This window comes from Etheostoma cragini, chromosome 20, assembly GCF_013103735.1.
Source record: "Etheostoma cragini isolate CJK2018 chromosome 20, CSU_Ecrag_1.0, whole genome shotgun sequence".
Classification (NCBI taxonomy): Eukaryota; Metazoa; Chordata; class Actinopteri; order Perciformes; family Percidae; genus Etheostoma; species Etheostoma cragini.
The window spans coordinates 9,936,422-9,953,518 of NC_048426.1; the positions used below are offsets into that span (position 1 = coordinate 9,936,422).

The window sequence follows — 17,097 nt, forward strand, 5'->3', positions numbered from 1 at the left end:
CCCCCCCCCCCCCCCCTGCCACCACACAGCTGGAGTGTTGAGGCCACCTGACTGCTCCTCCAGAGAAAGTCAGCTGATTCGGGTGGTCACACGATAAAGGCTTTGCCTCTCATTAGAAATTAGCTCAAAGCTCACATTTTCTTACAGCTACTCCAGGCCTGCTCACCGTGGCCGCTGACTCTATCACTTTTTAGCCCTTAAACAGCTTATTACTGATTACTGAGGTAGGTCTTAGCTAAATTATTAGTAGAGGGTTTTGCTTTATGTTTTTAAAGAAGTTAAGAAATCAGAACAGTGATAATGCTTATAGGTCCATAATCCTACATACACGCCACAACCAATAGCCCACACAGAAGCTTTGTGTAAAAATCAAGTCCACAAGAGACTCTTTCATTTATTGACAGTCTTCTCATGGTTTACATCTAGTCTTAACTGTCCATGGTGGTCCAGCTCCATCTATTTAAGCCCTCTTTGAATCCCCAGTGTGGGACTGTTAGGGAGTCAAGTCATGTTAATATTCTTTGTGCCTTTTCGCCTGCACGGATGAGTCAGTAAACAGGATGGAGGAGGCCTAGTTGTGTTTTTAATGGGCTGTCAGCTTTCACCTTATACATGGTCTCTCTGGATATTTTGGATTCCCCAAGAAACCCTTTGGGAGATGGAAGTACTCTCCTGACCTGATGCACTCAGCATTAGGGAAAAACCTTGAAATATCCACTGAATAACACCCTCCCCCACAAGGGATGTGTGGCCACAGCCTGCACCCTGTTCTCATGACCTCAGCACACAAACGTACACGTGCACGTGCACAATCGCAAACGCAAACCAAGTCCACGTCCTGATTTCAGAAGGGATTTAGTGGTTTAGCCAGTGTTGCTTCTTGACCTTGGCCTCACAGAGGGAAGAGGGAATGGGGGGGAATGGGGCCAAAAATACTATCACAACGCCAGCTAACAGGAAATGCAAAGAGCTGCACGTAGGTGGCTTGCTTATTTTTGCAGTCAAAATTTAAAATAATTTCAGAACTAATGGAAAGACTAAAGCAACATTTAGAGCCCTTATTCTATTAGTGATTAGATAAAAAAATGATGTGGCAGCTTTTTTCAATCTTACATGTTTTTGTCATAATCCATTTATCATCCCATATCTTTGGGCTCCCCCCCCCCCTCCTCTCTGTGGCAAGGTTTGCAGTAGTTTGCTGTGTGCAGTGCATTCCTGCAGGTTTTTTGACTGTAAGTGGGTGACCCTGATCATATTCTGCGTCATCTGCATGCTGATCCACATCAATCCCACAATCAGCAGGAGGACATAGTTGAAGCCACTCATCTGCAAAGTGTGGGCTGGTAGTCACATGGTGTTGTTGACCGCTAGCTGGCTTGGCTAGGCTGTAAGTGTGTGCGCTTTTTGGAAAGTGTTCACCCCTTTTTTGCCTAATTCTGTTTTGTTTATGTATTTTTGAAATGTGCACTTATTTGCTTTGAAATGGGCATATTTAATAGTGTCAGTGTGAGACAACAATTCAATGGTATACAATGGTATATTGTTAATGTGATTTTCTTTTTGGACCTCAGTGCACTATAAGGGAATAACTGATGACTGTGTGATTTCAGGGAGCATCTACTCCAGTCCAGGCTTGTACAGTAAGACTATGACCCCCACCTATGACTCCAGAGACGGCAGCCCGCTGTCGCCCACCACTGCCTGGTTTGGGGACAGCCCCCTCTCTGAGGGAAACCCCAGCATCCTCGCTGTCAGCCAGCCAATCTCCTCACCAGACATCCTGGTCAAACTATACAAGCCCCAGTCTCTGCTGGACAAAGCCAAAATCAACCAGGGGTGAGATGACTTTGCTTAGTGGTTAGGTGGTTTGGTTAAACAGCTTATTGTCAGACGGATGATTTAATGGGTTTGCAATATATTTACGACTGTGCATCTGATCAAAATAGTTGCAAGGAGTTGGCTTAATTCAGAATACATTATTCACTGTCTGTACAGGTGGTTGGACTCATCCAGGTCTTTGATGGAGCAGGATGTAAAGGAAAATGAGGTGCTGCTGCTGAGGTTTAAATACCACAGTTTCTTTGACCTCAACCCAAAGGTACGTCCCATAGACAATGCAGGACAATTTCTCCAATGGTTAGTGGCACAGTACTCTGAAGACATAGGACAAAAGCCATGATGCCATAAACTATGTACAAATTCTAATTAGTGCAAAAGTGTGATAGTCTGTGTTCACTCACAGTTTGTTTGTATGCATTTAAATCTCTACGCCAAACCTCAACAGTATGATGCCATCCGAGTGAACCAGCTCTATGAACAGTCCAAGTGGGCCATCCTGCTGGAGGAAATTGAGTGCACGGAGGAGGAAATGATGATGTTTGCTGCCCTGCAGGTAGTGTGTGTGTCTATGTGTGTCCTCTTTTACTTGGCCGATGGGTACATTGCCTTCTCATCTGTAAGCTAATGAACTGAATGGGCTTCTAGCCCGAAACTGAGACATATTGCTCCCATTTCTGCTGCACGCATACTAAAAATGTAGTATATTGCACATTGATGCAGAATGAATTAATGGGGGCATTATTACACGTACAGTCACTGGGCAATATCAACCAAGTTCCTTTATTTTTGACTCCTAGTTTAATAGAAAAAGGAGGAAATAGGCTCTTATGAATAATTAATTATGATTAACTTGAGAGATACTAATGCATTTATCTCAATTAGGTTTTATAAATGTAGGAATTTTCAGCATTGTACTTAACATTAAATTCTCTTACTAATAGTAAGGGATTTCAAGCATGTTTATACTATGAGCCAAGGCTATTCCCTAATGAGACCGAATTTCTGCAAACCTTGAGGCAACTTTCTGAAGCCACTCGTACAGAGCTGATCCGACCTGGACTTGGGAGCCACTGGCAGCATCAGGCACACTCATTTCTCTTTTGAGACAAGTTTAATGGAAGATAAAAAGGAGGAGAAATGGGGATCAGTGGAAGTGATATACAGATGTGAGGCCATTTAGCCCCCCTCAGGTAGCCCTGTGTAATCTGGGGGTGATGCCCCTGCTATTTCTGACCCTCATAAACTGTGGGTGCCAAGACCTGAAGACGCCACACTGTCCTCAGTCCCAGGGTAATTATAGAGCATCTTGGATGCCCAGCCCACCCACCCATCCCAAGCAAGGCACTGTCTCATAGACCTGCTTACATTCCTCTAGAAGCCCTCTTACACTCTGAGGTGTTAGGTGTATTTTACTGGTTTCTTGTTACTCTTCCTGAGAGAGATGCTAAGCAGTGTTGGGTGTTTAGACTGGCTGCTGCTCTGTCGCTACCTGTCTGTTAGCACTTTGGTAGCTGCTACTATGTTTCAGCTGGGTAGGATGAGCTCAGGGCTTTTGGCTAAAGTTTCACTGGTGAGAGTGGAGACACGGGGTCTAAATAAAGACCAATGATTGTCCACGTCTAGTATGTCGCCGGCTTGTGTTAGCATGCTATCACCTGGACCTTTTGCATTAGCAGTACATATGAGGTAATCAGGAGTCTTTCCTGTCCTGCTATGAATGCATTTGTTTGTATGTGTAAGGAGCACAACTGCGCCAAATTCCGAGCAAGTTTTGAAACTTGAATCTTAAAGAACAAGGACTGACCTCATAGTCACAGACTTGGGGCACAGGTTGTACTTTGAACCTTAGCAGATAAACACGTACACTCAGCCAACCATTCACACAAACAGGAAACAAGCCCCCCAGTGTTGCAGCTTTAAATGACTGTCAGAGTGGAAGAGGTGGAGGAATGGAGTGTCATGGCAAGCCCTTTGTCCCACATTCTGTAACCTTAGCTGGGCTAAAGCCTCACATATCCCTCTCAAAGTCTGCCTCTGTATCTCTCACTCTCTCGACAGCTGTTCATTCATATATTGTGAGGGGGGGGGGGGGGGGGGGGGGGGGGGGGGGTTGGTGATGGGTTGACAATATAAATACCATTTGTCAACAAGTTGTATTAGTGTCTGTGACTCACACTAAGAGCTAAACACTGTTGGGTTTTCAGTAATACGCCCATCCTGATGCATTTTCAGTTTTCTTTTTCCTTTGTTAGCCTAGTCTCACATGTGTTTTCAGTACAGTCAGTTATGTAGCCTGTTTCAGTTCAAAGATGTGCCAAAAACACATTGTTAAAACCTACCTCTTATTTCTCATCATCATCACTGACCACTTTATCTTTTCCTCATCCTGAAACCAGTCTCATCTTCATCTCCTTCAAAGATAAAAGTCATTGTTTCATCTCCTGTAAACTCAATGGTGTACTGGCAGCACTTGCCAACATAAATGCCAACACATGTTAAAGTCTTTATGTGGCTGTTATCACAGACCAATTCACTTTTATAAGACAAATTGGAGGGTTGTGCACCGGTTGCAAATATAGCAAGAAACTTTATATATCAGCAAAACTGTTGCCAAGGGTGTTGGAGTTGGACGAGCAATTATCAGCTGTTCCTTTTTCCATCACGTTTTTAGGTCGATATCTACCTCAGTTTTTTTTTTCCACCAGGAACGCTTCAGTGAAATTGCTGGGTAGAAACATTCTTTAACTGGAAGACTGTAGGTCTTAACAGTGTTGAGTTGTTACTTTGTTATTGTTGTTATTTTACCTTAAATAGAAATGTGTAGAAACCCTGGTTTAACACAGCAAGTTAAGTGGTCAAAAGGTACTTAAAAATGGGCCTAACTGGGTTTATCTTCCTCCCCCCTCAGTACCACATCAACAAGCTATCAATCATGTCTTCAGACAACCACATGAATAACAGTGAGAAGGAGGTGGATGAGGTGGATGCAGCCCTGTCTGACCTGGAAATTACTTTGGAAGGAGGGAAGACGTCCAACTCCCTGGTATGACAACACTGCAACATCTTCACTTTCACTGCAGAAAATTCTTTTTAGTTGTGGGTTACGGGTACCGGACTCCAAACTCATTATGTGTTTGTTTATTTATTTTCTCTATTCCAGCAGCTTGGCAGTGTGTTTGGTCCTTTTGTTTCTTTACTGTTTTGTGATGAAATGTACTTTCATCAGCTGTAATACACAGGAGCGGAGACACACATAGACACTGTACACTGACCCAGGGGAGGGGAAATGACAATGAATTATTTCACTGGGAGTGCTACATTTGACAATTTGCGAGGGCTGCATCTGACAAAAGACTGGGGCAGTGAGATATTTGACACTTAAACAAACCCAACAAAGGCTGCATGTTACATGGGCACAAAGAAAATATATGCATCTATTATAACAGCAGCCCCGCCTCAAGAACTTGTTAAGTTTATTCAGCTTATCAGGAGAAACTGAGTTTTGAGATATTACATAAGAAACAAGTTCTATCTTTAGCATACTCCACTGAGCAGTGACATTGAAACTGTTGAAAGTTAAGCCACGTTGTCGTTGTTTTGTATTCACATCTTCAAGGTTTATACTAACAATTGGGTTTTCACTTCCTCCTAGGGTGACATCACATCTATTCCTGAGCTAGCGGACTATGTCAAAGTCTTCAAGTAAGATCCCGCAAGACCTCATGCAACTGAATGAGTGTGTGTAAAGATTATATTTGTCCGAAAGATGTTGAGTCTCTTGGAGAACCAGGAAATAACATTTTCAGGCTACATGAGAAAGCTGTTGCCTGGGTTGCATCAGTGTAATGGGCTGCATTGTTTGCCAAAGGACATTTACAGGCTGAGCTTTCAGTTTAGCTTTTCAAAGTGATTACAGTTGGACCATATTTTTAACCATATTCATTTCTTGGCTTTATGCCTTTGCTGACAGGAAGGTGGCCCCCTGGGGTGGTTGTCTCATAAAATGTATAAACCCTTTGGGGGGGGGGGGGGGGGGGGGGGGGGGGGGGGGGTATGATATCAAGAGGCATTTTCGCTTTAATAGTTTTCCATTAATGTTCACGTCCAATGCTTGCTGTCCTATTCACCTTGCAGACTTTGAAGCTCTCCCTCTCTTTACACTCTCTCCTTTGTATGCACTTTCAATCTCCCTTCCCCCACTCTTCCTCTTGTCTACTAATTAAGAAAATGGGTGTTTTTTCCATCTGAAGTCTGACATGTCTCCCTCTGTTATATATTTCCCAGACCCAAGAAACTGACATTGAAGGGCTATAAGCAGTACTGGTGCACATTCAAGGATATCACAATTTCCTGTTACAAGAGTAAAGAGGAGGCCCATGGGACACCTGCTCTCCAAATGAATCTTAGAGGTGCAAACACACAAAATGTCACTTCATGCCCATGCAAGAATATATTGCTTATTTTTTCTGTCTAAAGAATAGGTGTGAACTTTGACCTCTTCTTCCGCTCTGCATTTTGGCTTCCATGTGTAGGCTGTGAGGTGACTCCAGATGTTAATATCTCAGGTCAGAAATTCAACATCAAGTTGCTAATCCCTGTGGCTGATGGCATGAATGAGATCTGGCTTCGTTGTGATATGGTAAGACTGAATTAAGTTTCTGATCATTTCTTGTCCTTTTGTAATAGGTTTATAATAACCTGCGTTTGACTTTCTTCTCCAGGAGAAACAGTACGCCCACTGGATGGCTGCATGTCGCTTGGCCTCCAAAGGGAAGACCATGGCCGACAGCTCTTACAACCTAGAGGTCCAGAACATTCTGTCCTTCCTCAAGATGCAACACATGAACCCTGACCCTCAGTTCATTGAGCCGATCACCACCGATATCAACCCAGAATGCCTAGTTTCCCCGCGCTATCTGAAGAAGTACAAGAACAAGCAGGTAAGGTAATGCAACCTCTACATGTACTGTAGGGTGTATATGTGGAAGGTAAAGTGTGTAGTTATAAAGATACTGGCGTACAGAAGGTAGCTATCTGCTCTACTGTGTATTTTGTGAGGTTGTTTACTTGTTTGTTCAGTCGGTTGTGGCGTTAGATGGAACAGTGTCTGATGTTTCCCAGATGGGCGCCTCCTGGCATCAGGCTTGTCTTGCATTGGAATGTAGCCTGCCTCTACTCCCCCTCCTTTACTCTCCTCCTCTTCCCTCTGTTCCCTCTCTCCACCCTCCTCTATCCAAGGGGAAACCAGGACAGCAGACCTCCAAACCACTCAACGTCCTCACAGTAGAGCTGCTCATATCACACTGTAATGGATACTTTGTCTGCTCTCGGCCTTTGTGTATGTAGTAAAAGTGTAGAAATGTTAGTTGACTTGTAGGTACTCAGTTGATCTGGCAACTTTGTCTATTCTATCTATTGTTTAGGGGTGGGGGTTGGAGGGAGGGGGAATCAATACAGCATAGTATCCCAATACTTTTTGTAGCAATAATGTATTGACACACAGGCACCAAGTATCGATCTATTATATATGCCTTGGTCAGTTTGTCTGCTTGACAATCCCGTTTTTGTAGCAATGAAATTGAAGTGAGATGAACAAAAGGATAGATGTATCTTTTTAGATAAAACAGATGTTGACAAAGTTACCTTTTGGGAACACAATTTGAAGTTGGAAAAAAGGTAGTAAATTGTAATGTATCGCAGGATATTGCAATATGTTTAAAATCACAGTAATATTGTATTACATAAATATTGTGATTATATCATATTGTGAGGCCTCAGGGGAGTGATTCCCACTCCTAAGATTGTGTACTGTATGTCTAAACATACAATGGAATAGTCACCTGCAAACATCATAACCAGTTGTCAAGTTTAAGCACTAATAATGAATTAACTTCTAAGCGTTAGGAAAAATATACAATGTGCCCAGTAGATTTGCATGTAAGCAACAGGCTGGTGTGTGTACATAGGAACAGCTGAGTACACGGCTGCCACAGCTATGTAAGTTGGGGGTGGGCAAGGAAGGGGGCAGGGTTGCCTCCTCATAGCTTTCTCACCCAGTCTGGTTTTGTTTAAGTTGTAGTTGAAAAGTACAAATGTTGCTAGACAGTTCAAGGGATGTTGGGAGAGTGTTTGTACCATAAGGGATGACTTACAAATGGTCTGGGCCTAAAATATATCTGGATGTCTAGAGACCAAGGTAGACAGAAAGATAGATAGATTCAGGTCCTGTAAATGGGGATCTGAATGGCTGGTATGCTGCAGGCTCTTCTAGTTGGCCACAATACAAACCAGTCTTGTTCTTAGTTTCTTTGATACTCCTGTAACATAGGAAACATGAGGATCACATGGTTCTATTGAACTCATGCCTGATACATTCATGTGGGACTGCTGTCACAGGTTAATCCCTGAACGTCACTGTTCTACAACTCAAGTTTCACACATAGCCATGCTAAAAATAAAATTAACTCATAGAAGTACTAAATAAAGTTTCAGTTCTCTTTTGCCTTTGTGTCCCCTTTCTCCCTTTTTCAGTTGTCAGGAAATACCCTTAAATATCAATAGGGTCAAGAACATTTTTAGGATTTTATAATTAATATCAACATCTCTAATAATAAAGGCGGTTTGCCAAAACCGAGGAGTGACTGACCGATCCATATTTAAAACCAGAAAGGATCAAGAAGCCAGGTCAGTTGATGCACATATATGCATTTTACACATAGACCCATTCAGACCAGCCAAGCTGTGGATTTTAACAATGGCATGGTGTCAGTGCTCTATGTTGGTCTGAACCTGAGAAAAGTCCTGGGTTGGTTATCGTCCATTGCACTAGTGTTTGGTTCTCTATGTATTGCACTTTCCCAATGGAGGTTTCTTGGATTAGTTGTTTCTGGAAAACTGGAACAGGATACTGTGGTATCCTTAACATATTCAACATGACTTCAAGACTGTGCTGGACAGCGATATTTCAACAGCTCATCATTTTAATCAAGATTAAACAATAATGATTTCGCTGGCATTGAGGAGCTACAGACACATGGAAAATAAATTTGTGTCATAATACGTTACATGGAATAGAGGCTAGCTTGAACAGGGGGCAGGACTTTTTAGTGGTATTAGCCCAGCAGGGTGTGGGTCCAACTAGGACTGTGGTTCTTTCTGGTCTGGCTGGCTCCAGTCTCACTCATAATCCCAGTCTGATAGGGGGTCTGCTCAGGCACAAAACATGAAAGAGTAGCGTGTGTGCGTGTGTGTGTGCGCGTGTGTGTGTGCGCGTGCACGTGTGTGTGTGCGCGTGTGTGTGTACTTATGTAGTGGGCGTGGGGCATCAGTGAGCCGTGCCTGGGAATGCTGCGCGGGAAAACTGTTTCGGGGGGGAGAGGGGAAGCCCATTTGCTCTCGGTCAGATGTAACCCCTCCCCATCTTCCTTAAACTGGACTTCCTGTTGCAAAACTGGTCTGAGGAGACTTCCGTGCCACGGCTCCCAGCGGATACACACACAGGAATTTTTAGATCACTTGGACCAGTGTGGTCCTCTGCCGTATAGATACATTTTCACCAGAGAAAGCCAGCGTTAAACACAAAATAAACTCCCGGAGTATGGAGACATGGCACTCCTACAGCTTGTTGATTCTAAGATGTGCTTCTTGGTAAATACCGCCATCATGTGGACGAAATATAAATGAACGAGTGTCTGACTGTTGCTGTATGCTCTCTCTCACTGTCCAGGCTGAATAGTGCATGACTTCCAGACCCCACAGCCCCTCTCCCCACGTTGTTTCATAATTACAAATGCGGCCTCCTACTTTGTTTTGGTTCCTTCTTCCTTCGACATTGATCACACTTGCTTGTTCTCCTTGTCCAATCTTTCTTTCTTTTCTCTCCTCTTGTATGCATCTCCTTCCTTCCTCTGTGCCTTTCTCCCACCCCCACCTTCCATCTTCAGCCAGGCTCTATCAGGGACTTGGTAAGTTGAGTTATGTGTCCACTGGGTGCCTTAGATAGGTGGATGTGCATGTTTGTATAAACTCTGAACACTTTTTGTGTTCGGGTTGCCTCACCTAACCAAAACTAGTGCAACTATACTGTATAACACGTCATAGCGCCTGGTAGTCACAGTAGAATAAATAAAATCCTCTTTGTTAGTTAGTTAGTGTGTGTGTTTGTTTTTGTCACAACCTCTAATGTTTTCTGGGTGCAATAAGACCAATGACGCATAGCTCTGTTGTTAAAATATTGGGACATCTGTGTTGGGTTTGTACCATCACTGGTGAAGAAAATAGACACGATGTTCAGTAAAATAAATGGACGTTTGGTGTTTAGCATGCGTGTGTGCCCATTAAACACCAGTTCTATACACTAATGCTGAACATTTATCAAAGTAAATCATAGTTTGAATGTGTTTGAGCAATGTTTTATTTTTCTGTTAGTAAAATATGTAAAACAGAGACCAGGATCTTGCTGAATGTGTGTGTTCCATCACAGTAAAGCAAATTTAGTTTTTTGTTGTAATGCAGTTGAACAGAAACTGCTGAATCAACACCAACAAAATTATGAACCTATCAATTAATTCCCGACAACCGCATTTGCTTTGTATTTTTCTTTTTTTGGATGTTTTTTCAATTTAGCTCAAGAAAGCAATACTAATGTGATGGATTACTTACTCACTCTGAATGTCTCCGTTTCACTGCTATTACAGATGAATTAGTTGATCCAATGTTGGGCTGCTGCCCTAAAAAGGATGTAGGGACAGTATTGAAATACACACATGCATGCACACTCCCACATTAACCTTAGTCTGGCTCCTCAGGAGCCTCTTAGGCTTATATTTGTCAGTCTGTCTATTTTGTAGCCGTGTGAAGTAGAGCTTCACTGTGACAGCCCTCTGCTTATTTGCTAACACCGTGTGTGCTGATGGCTTTATGGAATCAGCCACAGCTTGTTTACGCACTGTGTGTGGATTTGGGTGCATCAGGTGTTTTAAGTGTGGTGATGGGATCCATTTGTTTACATTGTGGAGTGTGTTGGTGTTTGTAGAGACTCAGTGGAAGCACACTGAAAATGTCATGGGTGTGATGTGTGCGGCTGTGTATTTGTTAGATTTCAGCCCGGATCCTTGAAGCCCACCAGAATGTGGCCCAGATGAGTCTCATCGAGGCCAAGATGCGCTTCATCCAGGCATGGCAGTCCCTGCCTGAGTTTGGAATCACTCATTTCCTTGCCAAGTAAGCTGATGTGTCTTTCCACTTACATCACTCTCGCTGTCAGTTGTATGTGCTAACAGCGACTCATATTGTCATTTAATCACCGCAGTTTCATTTCACTGTGTACTTTCGTCTTCTCTGCAGGTTCCAGGGTGGAAAGCGGGAGGAGCTGATCGGCATCACTTACAACCGTGTGATCCGGATGGATGCCAGCACTGGAGATGCTATTAAGACCTGGCGCTTCAGCAACATGAAACAGTGGAACGTCAACTGGGAGATCAAGATGGTAGGCAACCCATTTCATGTATTTTAATGTAAAAGTTTTCTTTTTAAAGTTATGCGCGTGCCACTCTCACTCAGTGTTGGGAATAAATGTTGTTTCTGGAGTTGAAACTTTCCAACTGATTTGAGGGGAACGCCAACATTTTTTTTCTCATCAAAGTTTCTATGCAGGTCTGGTTGAGCATTCCTGTAGGGGGGGCTAGAGAGGAGTGAGCTACACGTATCCCACTCCTCATATCTGCTTGAGGCTAGCATACTAACATAACACACCCTTATATCCAACTAAATTGTCGGCGACCGAGCTGCATTGTGGGTAACATTGACAGTTATTGACATTATCTCTGGTTCAGCTGCATTGATCTTGGTACTTTTTACATTGCGAGTCCGACTTTTTTATAGGAGTGATATTCTAAATCTGAGTGCTCCTGGCACACTTCTTAAGCAATTAGTAGTATTTTTAGAACAATAGTGAGCGGAAAAACTAAAATGCACTGGTTCCCGCTTCTCAGATGTAATTATGTGCTGGTTTTCTTAGGCGTAATTAATGCTTCTGCGTCAAATCTATGAAGTAGTTACGTACGCGGAGACACGAACCCCATGCCGTAGTTTGATGCACACCTCTTGGAAAATGCAAAAAAAAACATCTTTTGGAAATTGATCCTAATGCCTTAATTCAAAACCTTTAGGAAAATCCAACCTTTTAGGGACACCAATTTTCTTTGTGAATGAATAATGTATAAATGTTCTTCCTTAAAATACAGGGGGCATAAGTATACACACCCTGATGTTAAACTCCCATAGAGGCAGGCAGATTTTTATTTTTAAAGGCCAGTTATTTCTTGGATCCAGGATACTCTGCATCCTGACCTGTAGTTCCTTTGGCCTTTGGAATTAAAAAAGCCCCCTATCGAAACCACCTCTTCAAGCAGGCCTCGGTGTGCTTGTTACATAACTCCATATCATCACATACCCTTCACCTTACATAGAGATAGGCATGGGGAACTTTCCAAAAGATCATCTCTCAGTACAAATCAAACCAGCTGTTAAGCTAACAAAAAAAAAAACATGCCAATCTTGGTATGGTGAAGGGTATGTGATGATATGGAGTTATGTAACAAGCACACCGAGGCCTGCTTGAAGAGGTGGTCTCGATATGCTTTCAATTGAACTCTGGAGCGGTTTGTTTGTGGCGAGAATGTGATCCGTACTCAAACCGCAGTCTGAGCTAATGTCTGCTGTACTCAGGTGTGTTTAGCAACCTGCGTAGCAGCTTGCCGGGTTTCTATCCCAGAAATGAGCTGCGGTCAAGCTTGCCGTCCATCACTTGTATCTCCGTGGTCAAACCAGCTGCCTCTATAACTGGAGACAGGCGCCGGCAGAGCAGAGCGAAGTCTCTGTGACCAGAGCAGACATGGCAGCTAGTTAGAACACTGGACCTTCTTACTGTATTTACTTTCTTGCTCCCGCCCCCAGACATATCTGACCAATGAGAGGGCTGGACGTTCTTACCTGATTTGTAATGATCCTAGGGGTTACGGACCCCCTGTTGAAGATCCCTGCTTTAGAATCGCTACTCACTCCAAAGCTATGACGCTCGGTCTAGGACACGCTCCCCAACACACACACACACACACACACACGCACACACATACATACATATGCCGGTATAGTAAATAAGTATAAACTTCAGGCCAATAACATGGGCTATGGCGAAAGCTGTGTATGGAGCCTCTGCAGGACCATACAGTAAATCACACTTTATTCTTCTAAGATGGTAAATTAAACACTTTGGGGTTTAAGACTGTGGGTGGCATGAAAAGACATTTGAATGAAAATGCAGTTCCAGTTTTACCAGTTTTTATTGAAGCATGACTGACGTGCTTTGCTCTGTGTGCTCAGGTGACGGTGGAATTTGCCGACGAGCCCAGTCTTTCCTTCATCTGTGCCGAGGTGGACTGTAAGGTTGTCCACGAGTTCATCGGCGGCTACATCTTTTTGTCCACACGTGCCAAGGACCAGAACGAGTCCCTAGATGAGGAGATGTTCTATAAGCTGACCAGCGGCTGGGTCTGAGCTGCCCCCGAACCGCCAGGGGCGAACCATAGTAGGTCAGGGGCCAGGAGGGCAGTGGCTGGGTGGTGGAACCACAGTGTATGGGTTATTTTATTATTTTATTATATTTCTCAGTCTGTTTAGAGCTGTGCTGGAGAATCTGGAGCAGCGCTAAAATTGCCACGGCTGACAACTTTTTTATTGTTCAAGTTTATGTTTGCATTAACACTGACAAGGTCATTTGTTACAACACTAATGTTCTGGTGAATGCAGTCCAGATGAACTTTTGAACCTAGACTCCTGTGGTGGAGCAGAAGCCTTACACAAACCTGAACCGGGGAGTGTCTCTGTCCTCCTACAACCACCTGCCTCCTCTCCTCCTGGACGGATGGCCATCAACTTACGTCCATGACAACCCTTTAGAAGCAATCAAACACCAGATTAAATCCCAAGGAATCATCTTTTTTTCTTCACTTTCACTCATTGCTTTTTTCCCCCTCTTTTCTAGAACTGGACTAAATGAGCGGACCTCTAACTGTCAATAACACATGTTGTAATCATAGTGCCACAGATACCTACGCACAGTTAGAATTATTTATCCTAAAAAAACGGGACTTCATCAAGATGTCCAATGAAAAGGTTGTGTGTGAGCAGCAGAGGCCACTAGTCGCAGCACTACATGTCCATCCTATCCACTATATGAAGGGTTTAATCTCTAGTCACATATAAGCACTTCTACAGTATACAGTCCTGTTAATGAATAAGCTGTTTTTAAATTTCCTTTTTGCTTTTTTTGTCTTTGTTTCAGAGCAAGTGCAGAGCGATTGTTACCTCTGTCGAGTCGAGGGAGATTTTCATTGTATAAGCTGAGGTGTGACATTGAGAGCCTGAGTTTTGTTTTGTATTTAATAGACTGCTAATAGTGCGCATGTCTGGAAACACACTACAGTTCAGTGCACCGGGATGGATGTCCTGTGGGTTTGAAAATCTTGATGTAAAGGTCCTTTCTGCCAAAAATGTCATCTTAAAAGTCATAAGTTCTAGGGCTCTGTACATCCGTTTCTTCAAAAAGATTTTTTTTTTCAGTTGGTATGTTGAGGTAGATTACTAATGTCCATTGGTATTTAAAAATATGTCATCCAGTTTTTAAAACTTTAAACAAAACTTTATCTTTCCCCAGCTTTAGGCTGTCCCCCTGTTTTTGAAGGAAAGGTGTTTTCGTCTTCGGGGCCTTAAAGTGTGAATTTGAAAATGATTTGCCAATTATGTGTGTCTACAGCTGGTGTTCTGACCACAGCTTAATGTCAACAGCAAGTTGCTAAATCACAACAGCTTGCTTGAAATTGCATTCAAAAAGATTTGAAAGCCCTGACATCTCATTGCTAAGTGACACGAGGAACCATTGCTCCCTTGTACCACCTTTTAACTTTATTGCCTTTCTGTCTCTCACACCATATAGTATTATTATTATTATTATTATTATTATTATTATTATTATCATTTTTATCATCACAAACCAGCAAAAGGTCAGAGTTTGAAGAATGAATATGCAAATTCTTTTTTCCTTCTGTCCTCAGTATGAAGGATCAATGGATGAAGTATTATTTTTTTGTAACTAATGTAAAAACACAAACATTTTATAGAATTGTACAGTTTCTTTCTGCTTTTTGTTGGGGGGGGGGGGGGGTTTGGAAGTCTTTCCTTTCAGAAAAGAGAGGGGGAAGCCAATCTGTCAACATGTGTAGTATTCAGAATTGTGCCTGCTTACGTTGTCCTTACTGAGTTTTCGGATGAAGATAAATATGAATATATATGAAGATAACACTATTCTCAAACTCCAGGTTTGATTAAGATATTTGTTGAGTACATATTATAATTTCTTTTTAAATCTAAATATGTATACCTTTCCAATGTGCTCTTTTTTTCTTGCATTTCACCTTCATTTTACTGATTTTCTGCTTTTTCTTCAGTCCATCTGTGGCCCTGAGTTGTGTTCTAGCTCATTCTTTAGACTGACCGCAATACTTAATTTTTGCTGCAAATTGGATTTGCTCAGCGCTTTTTTTAAATTCTTCACTTATTTGTCTGAAGTGTGCCATTTAATAATGTCCATATGAAGGAGACCCACATTGTTTAGACCCTGGAGTTTGAGACAAACCGGCGTAAGTGAACAGAGGTAAGAGAGAACCAAGCCTCGTCTGGCTTTGTTTTCTCTGTTTTTGTTTCCCTCCAGTGTCGGGAGCAGCAGTGCATGTCCTGCTCTTCTGTTTTATGACTGTAAAAAATGCATTTATTTTAAAAAATAAAGTAATTTTTATTTAATACCAGTCCCTCTTGTTTTTTTTATTTGCCCTTACGTAGAACAATGCATCAGTGTGCTGACGTCCATCCTTTGGATCAGAGTACTGTCACTTTGCTCCCGACAAGGTTTTCTTTGTTGAAGTTTGAGGCGAGTTTGTTAGTGTATTGCACTTTATGTTTATACGATTCTGTGACAAAAATATCTTCCCAGTCCTTGACACATGACAAATTCCTTTTCACACGTCCAAATGTTTGCCTATGGAAAATGTATGGGGGGGGGGGGGTGTCTATGTCTTCTACGTCATTTAGGCAAGGGGCCCCCATTGAGTTGCATATTTAACTGGGCAGAGTGGATAAAAAGAAACGGGTTAATATTTATGAGTCTATGAGAGTTTTTTTTAAAGATTTTTTTATTTTCATTTTTCCCTGTATTGGTTACAATGGATAGACAATAAAAGGTGGGAGATGACACAGAGCAAAGGGCCGCAGGTCGGACTTGAACCCGGGCCGCTGCAAAGGACTCAACCTACGCATGCTCTTACTTGTTGAGCAAGAGGTCGGCCCATGTTTTAAAGTTAAACACACATCTGGAAGGCGCAGTGACTCCTTAACTGTATGGCTAACATAATGGCTAACATACCTATAGGAAGCACAACTTCATTGTATACATGTTTTTGTTTTTTTAAAGATTGTTTTTGGGGCATTTTTAGGCCTTTATAGACAGGACAGTTGAAGAAATGAAAGAGGAGAGAGAGGGGGAATGACATGCAGCAAAGGGGTGGAGTCGAACCCCGGCCCGCTGCGTTGAGGAGTAAACCTCCATATATGGACTTTACCATCTGAGAAATCCGGGTGCCCTTTGTACATTTTCTTTTCTTCAAAAATAGGCCAATTTATCTTTGTTGTCACAATTTTGAATTCATGTTAATGTATATTTTCAGACGTATTTTAATTTTTGAAAGAAACTTTCAAAAGAATATATTTTTTTACATTATTTGGCAGACCCCCCTTCACTAACTCTGAGAACCCCAGACCCCTTGTTGAAAATCTCTGCTTTAAGGTTCTCGGTCATCCAGCTCATGGGGTGTTTAGAAGTTAATCTGGCTCACTCTTTTAGTCTTGAAGGCCTCTTAAAGTTAGTTCTCCTTATCTCCATATAGTTGGTCTCTATCAGCGTCTGAGATGCTTCGTGACAACAAATGAAAAATTCCTTATACTGCAGTTAACGCCACTGAATCTGATACTGATACTACAAAAGGTTTTAAAAATATCCCCAAAATATGCACTGTTGTCCTACAGATGTAGACTTTCTAAGTCAGCATTAAGCAAAGTAAGGTCCTGAAGTTTGCTGACGACACAGCGGTCATTGGCCTCATTCGGGTCGGCGATGAGACTGCCTACAGACGGGGGGGGGGGGGGGGG

General features: G+C 42.5%; 1 protein-coding gene across 4 annotated transcripts in view; it reads left to right on the top strand.

Moving 5' to 3' along the window:
- fermt2 (fermitin family member 2) overlaps positions 1 to 13,983 on the top strand; it is a 38,538-nt gene extending 24,555 nt beyond the window's left edge. For 2 of the 4 annotated variants that reach the window (XM_034857907.1, XM_034857910.1), the window contains 12 exons: positions 1,611 to 1,836; positions 1,996 to 2,098; positions 2,285 to 2,392; positions 4,748 to 4,882; positions 5,492 to 5,541; positions 6,124 to 6,248; positions 6,372 to 6,478; positions 6,561 to 6,779; positions 9,783 to 9,803; positions 10,937 to 11,061; positions 11,185 to 11,326; positions 13,222 to 13,983. In XM_034857907.1, the coding sequence (XP_034713798.1) occupies positions 1,611 to 1,836; positions 1,996 to 2,098; positions 2,285 to 2,392; positions 4,748 to 4,882; positions 5,492 to 5,541; positions 6,124 to 6,248; positions 6,372 to 6,478; positions 6,561 to 6,779; positions 9,783 to 9,803; positions 10,937 to 11,061; positions 11,185 to 11,326; positions 13,222 to 13,395 (1,535 nt within the window). In that variant the 3' untranslated portion in view covers positions 13,396 to 13,983. The remainder of the gene's footprint in view (positions 1 to 1,610; positions 1,837 to 1,995; positions 2,099 to 2,284; positions 2,393 to 4,747; positions 4,883 to 5,491; positions 5,542 to 6,123; positions 6,249 to 6,371; positions 6,479 to 6,560; positions 6,780 to 9,782; positions 9,804 to 10,936; positions 11,062 to 11,184; positions 11,327 to 13,221) is intronic. The other 2 variants (XM_034857909.1, XM_034857911.1) reach the window with 1 other exon arrangement.
- The last annotated feature ends 3,114 nt before the right edge of the window (positions 13,984 to 17,097 follow it).